This window comes from Dipteris shenzhenensis, chromosome 21 (genome assembly GCF_047967505.1).
Source record: "Dipteris shenzhenensis isolate YYH24624 ecotype China chromosome 21, Dip_SZ_1.0, whole genome shotgun sequence".
Taxonomy (NCBI): domain Eukaryota; kingdom Viridiplantae; phylum Streptophyta; class Polypodiopsida; order Gleicheniales; family Dipteridaceae; genus Dipteris; species Dipteris shenzhenensis.
In genome coordinates this window covers 14,726,283-14,731,058 of record NC_141616.1, presented here as the reverse complement: position 1 = coordinate 14,731,058, position 4,776 = coordinate 14,726,283, and the positions used below count along the sequence as shown (strand labels likewise).

General features: G+C 44.4%; 1 protein-coding gene across 1 annotated transcript; it reads left to right on the top strand.

Annotated features, from left to right (window-relative positions):
• The first annotated feature begins 2,550 nt into the window (after window positions 1–2,550).
• Window positions 2,551–4,543, top strand: LOC147888531 (uncharacterized). The gene is made up of 2 exons (XM_087392672.1): window positions 2,551–3,406; window positions 3,579–4,543. The coding sequence occupies exons 1-2, from the start codon at window positions 2,658–2,660 to the stop codon at window positions 4,219–4,221; spliced, it is 1,392 nt and encodes a 463-aa protein (XP_087248798.1). The 5' UTR covers window positions 2,551–2,657; the 3' UTR covers window positions 4,222–4,543.
• The last annotated feature ends 233 nt before the right edge of the window (window positions 4,544–4,776 follow it).

Here is a 4,776-nt window from a genome sequence, read left to right as displayed (position 1 = left end):
AACTCCACATTCCTCCACATGCCTTCCACATGCTTGGCATGTGGCCTCCCTTATATTATTGGAACACATGGACATGATCCCACCTCTTTATATGACTCACTCTTCCTATTTTCTAAAAGCCTTATAATATCCCATACACAAATAACTTTCACCCCATACCAAGGCATCTATCATTCATACACAATGTATTTACAATGATCCATTCCACTCATCCTCTCAATCCCATACAATATCTTAGATTATAGAAATAAGTGAGAGCCACTAGGCTATCACTTGATACTCAAACTCTTATCAAACATAGACGAAAACAATACCAATGCCAAATAAAAAATATCAATTTTGGGCGTCACAATGGTCCTTGTCTCAAACTTCCATCAAAGACCTTCTTGAAAATCCTCTTTGGAGGTTAACGCTCAAGCCAAGTGTCAATTACCCCCCATGAGGAGGGCTTTGTCCGTGCACAATAAAAAAGAAAACCATGCAAGGGCTTCAACGCCTCTAAGCAAAGCTATAAAGGAAGGAAGAGTATGTTGACAATGGTGTGTAGCCCTGAATTTTTTCACAATAGGCAAGGTGATGTCTTACATAGTAACTGATCATGAGATCAGAGTGATTGATCTGATGCATGCCGAAAAAATCACTCTCTTTGACAGTAACTGATTCTTTTGGGTGTGAAGTTGTGTTCTTCGTAAATTTAGTTCTCTTTCAAAAGCTACCGAAGAAAGCAACAGGATAGATGCTTCGGGTTCAAATCTTTGACGAGAAATTAGCTTGTCCAATTTTGAGACGGCGGTCTCTACTTGATGACATTAGTAGCCCTATTACTAACTTCTCCGATTGGCCATTGTGCGAGTTCGTGTTGAGAGTGGAGACCACAAACATCTGCAGAATAATGTGCTTCCGCAATTGTAGTAGGAATGGCGGGAATGAAATGGTATTGTAGAGCTTCCGCTTTGTTTTCGTGTTTGCAGCCTGCAATATTCAAGGAATGATAATGCGACTCTTCTAGCTCGGGGTCCTCCTCCTCGATGGCACCCACAATTCCCATGATGTGGTCATCGGAAGGGAAGTACCAAGCAGTGAATGGGTCAGGCATTGAGTGTCTCAAGGAGGGGAAAGCAATCCAGATAATGGGAAGAAGTGTTGCACGATCATCCTCAGAGATGGTTTCCACCAATCGACGGTCTTGATCGCTGGTAGAGCAAGGGGAAGAGACAAGCTGGAGGGTATACTCGATACCAAGCCGAGGAAGCAAAGGGCAGGTGGTAGAGGAGTCGAGAGGAGGAGCGAAAGGACGAGGCGAGGGAGGACGATGGCTAATGAGCTTTGATCGAATGTGAACTTAGAAGAAGGAGAAGGAAGGAGGGAGATAGACGAACCAAGGCGGCCGTTTCATCGTTGCCTTTAAGACAACAGATTCCAAAAAAGGATCACGATTCGAATCAAGCTCTGGAGCACGCGTACTGACAGCAGCAAAGCTGGAAGACATGGGACATCGATTGACAAAATACGCAAAGCTAGACTACAAATCCCGAAAAAGAAAGGAAAAAAGTCCAGTAGATGCGGCACTGAAGCAGCACGAAGACCACGAACTTGCTACACGAGCTCAAGCACAGGTTGCGTCACAATTCGCAAAGATGGATGAAACTCAAGTAATGTGCGAGCCCAATAACGATACAATTCGAAAGGATGCACTAAACGGAAAATGCATAGCCAGAGCAAACTTTAACGTACAATTGAAGCTAGATCCAATCATCGAAGACCATGAACAACAGTCACCTGCTTCTTCGAGTCAGGAGGAAACACACAAACAAACAGGCGAATAGGTAAATGACACATAGAAAGACTGCTTCTAAGAACAAGAGGAAACACAAAAACAACACAAACAAATAGGCAAACAGGTAAACGACGACAAAAATTAAAATCACCTCGAAAAGGAGACGAGCACCTTGGATTTTTTTGAAAGAATTCCACGGCCAATCGAGAAGAAGCACAAACGAGCAACAAAGACCAGCAACTCAGCTTTTCTTGAAAGAAATCCACAGCCAAACAAGAAGCACAAACGAGCTACAATCTCAAAAGGAACAGTGCGAACAAACGTGAAAAATGAGACCATAGAGAAATGATGTAGGAAGAGAGAAGAAACGACAAGAAAAATCAGGAAAGGCAAGTTTCCTTTCACACTCTCTTTCTAGATCATCACACTCTCTTTCTAGATATCACACTTGCTTTAGACGGGACAAGGTTCTGGTTGCTATATAGCCTACCCCTAGCGAGGCAATGCTAACAAACATCAGAGCCCACATTTCCCGAATTAAACCTTACCATGCACGCACGGATCACTCCATTCACAAGGGAGGAAGGACGTGACGACCTATTGGCGCCTGAGCCTTGGGGGCTCTAAGAAGGGAAGAGCCAACTTCTAAGAATGTCACGTGACTTCCAAAGTTCCAACGGTTCTAACGGTCAAAGTGAAACAGTTTTGAATCTCTCTCAGACGTTAAGAAGAAGACCTAATGAGCCTCTTCTTCTTGTTGAGGATGGCTATCGCGTTGAAGCCCTAACACCTTCTTCTTCAGCAATGGCTATGGCCATTCAACCCTAATCTTCGTCTTCCCCCAGCATCGCGCGTGTAGCTCCTTTTCTTGCTTCCCGCCATGGTCGACCTTAAGCTCCCTGAAATTAAGGACCTCACTCGAATCGAGCGTATCGGCGCTCACTCTCACATCCGCGGTCTCGGCCTCGATGACTCCCTCGAAGCTCGGAACATCTCTCAGGGCATGGTTGGCCAGAAACCTGCACGACGTGCCGCTGGAGTTATTTTGCAGATGATCAAAGAAGGTAAGATTGCTGGCAGGGCCGTGCTCTTGGCGGGTCAGCCCGGCACTGGAAAGACTGCTATAGCAATGGGAATGGCGAAGGCTCTTGGTGAAGAGACGCCTTTTTCTATGATGGCCGGGAGTGAGATTTTCTCTCTGGAGATGAGCAAGACCGAGGCCTTGACGCAAGCGTTTCGGTCGGCTATTGGTGTTAGGATCAAAGAAGAGACTGAGATTCTGGAAGGAGAGGTTGTGGAGATTCAGGTGGACAGGCCAGCGACTACGGGAGCGGCTTCCAAAACTGGGAAGATCACCTTAAAGACGACCGAGATGGAGACGGTATATGACCTGGGAACCAAGATGCTCGAAGCTTTAGGCAAGGAGAAGGTGCAGAGTGGCGATGTTATCGCTATTGACAAAGCGTCTGGGAAAATTACCAAGTTAGGGCGGTCCTTTGCAAGGTCCAGGGATTATGATGCCATGGGGCCTCAAACCCGTTTCGTGCAGTGCCCAGATGGAGAGCTGCAAAAACGGAAAGAAGTGGTCCATGTTGTCACTCTGCACGAGATAGATGTGATCAATAGCAGGTTAGAGTCCTTTCCAAAACTTTTGTGCAGGTGCATTGCTAAGAATGTCCATAGAAATTTTCCGAGATTCATGGAAAATGCACGTTTTCTGTGTACTATAGACAATAAGCTTTAATTGGAACCACTTTGTAAACATGGATAATTTGAATCTGGACTTTTGATAATGATGCAGAACTCAGGGATTTTTAGCCTTGTTCACTGGTGATACTGGTGAAATCCGTTCAGAAGTCCGGGAGCAGATCGATAGTAAGGTTGCGGAATGGCGAGAGGAGGGCAAGGGTGAGATAATACCTGGAGTACTGTTTATAGATGAGGTGCACATGCTGGACATTGAGTGCTTTTCTTTTCTCAATCGTGCACTTGAGAATGAAATGGCCCCTATTCTGGTCGTTGCAACCAACAGGGGGATCACAAGGATTCGTGGCACAAATTACAAGTCTCCCCATGGTATGCCCATCGATCTTCTTGATCGTTTGCTGATAATATCTACACAACCTTACTCGGAAGATGAAATCCGGCAAATTTTAGATATAAGATGCGAAGAGGAGGATGTTGAAATGTCTGAGGAGGCAAAACTATTACTTACAAAGATAGGGATTGAGACTTCACTCCGGTATTCAATTCAACTGATCACTGCAGCTTCATTAGCATCCCAGAAAAGGAAGGCCAAGGAAGTAGCACTTGAAGACATAAGCAGGGTTTATGAACTCTTCATGGATGTGAAGAGATCAACTCAATTTATGATGGATTATCAGGATCAGTTTATGTTCAACGAGATTCCAGAGCTGGATGACAGTGCTAACATGGCTGATTGAATCCTCTTCTTTGCCTGGTGCGAAAAGCTTTTACTGAGCAGCTCATTATTTTTTGCTTACAGATATTGCTTGGAATGTCTCAATGCGAGGCTTTCATACAAAGTTTCCGGCGCATTTCAAATGTTCTAGTCAATTGCAACAAGCTTTAAGTGATAGCAGCATGTTGGAAGGCTGTTATTCTTCTCATTAGTCTGAACTCTCATCCTCAGGAATTTATACAAAGTTTTGTTGTATCTTAGATGTTTTCAAGTCACTCTCAAACGATGTCGGCCTTTTATAAAGGGGTTTCAGGCTGTTATTGCTGGCATTTGAGAATTACAGAATTTAGGCTCTGCTAAGTGTTTTGAGCATTAAAACGTCACGTGATAAAGGTCGTTGCATTTGGTAACTGTTGAACTTCATAGGTTTTGACCCCTTAGTTTATCACAAGGAAACAGCAGAAGGGGCAATTCGAAGGTGGGATTACATGGAAAGGTGAACCTGCTTCATAGGTGATAAGTGAGATGCTTGTAAGGATGACAAAGCAATGATGTAAGGATGTAAGACGCCAAATCA

Excerpts from the sequence above, each read along its gene's own strand:
- LOC147888531 (XM_087392672.1), top strand. The coding sequence starts at position 2,658 with ATGGTCGACCTTAAGCTCCCTGAAATTAAGGACCTCACTCGAATCGAG. Across the intron at positions 3,407-3,578 it reads ATAGATGTGATCAATAGCAG|AACTCAGGGATTTTTAGCCT; the intron begins GTTAGAGTCCTT and ends ATAATGATGCAG.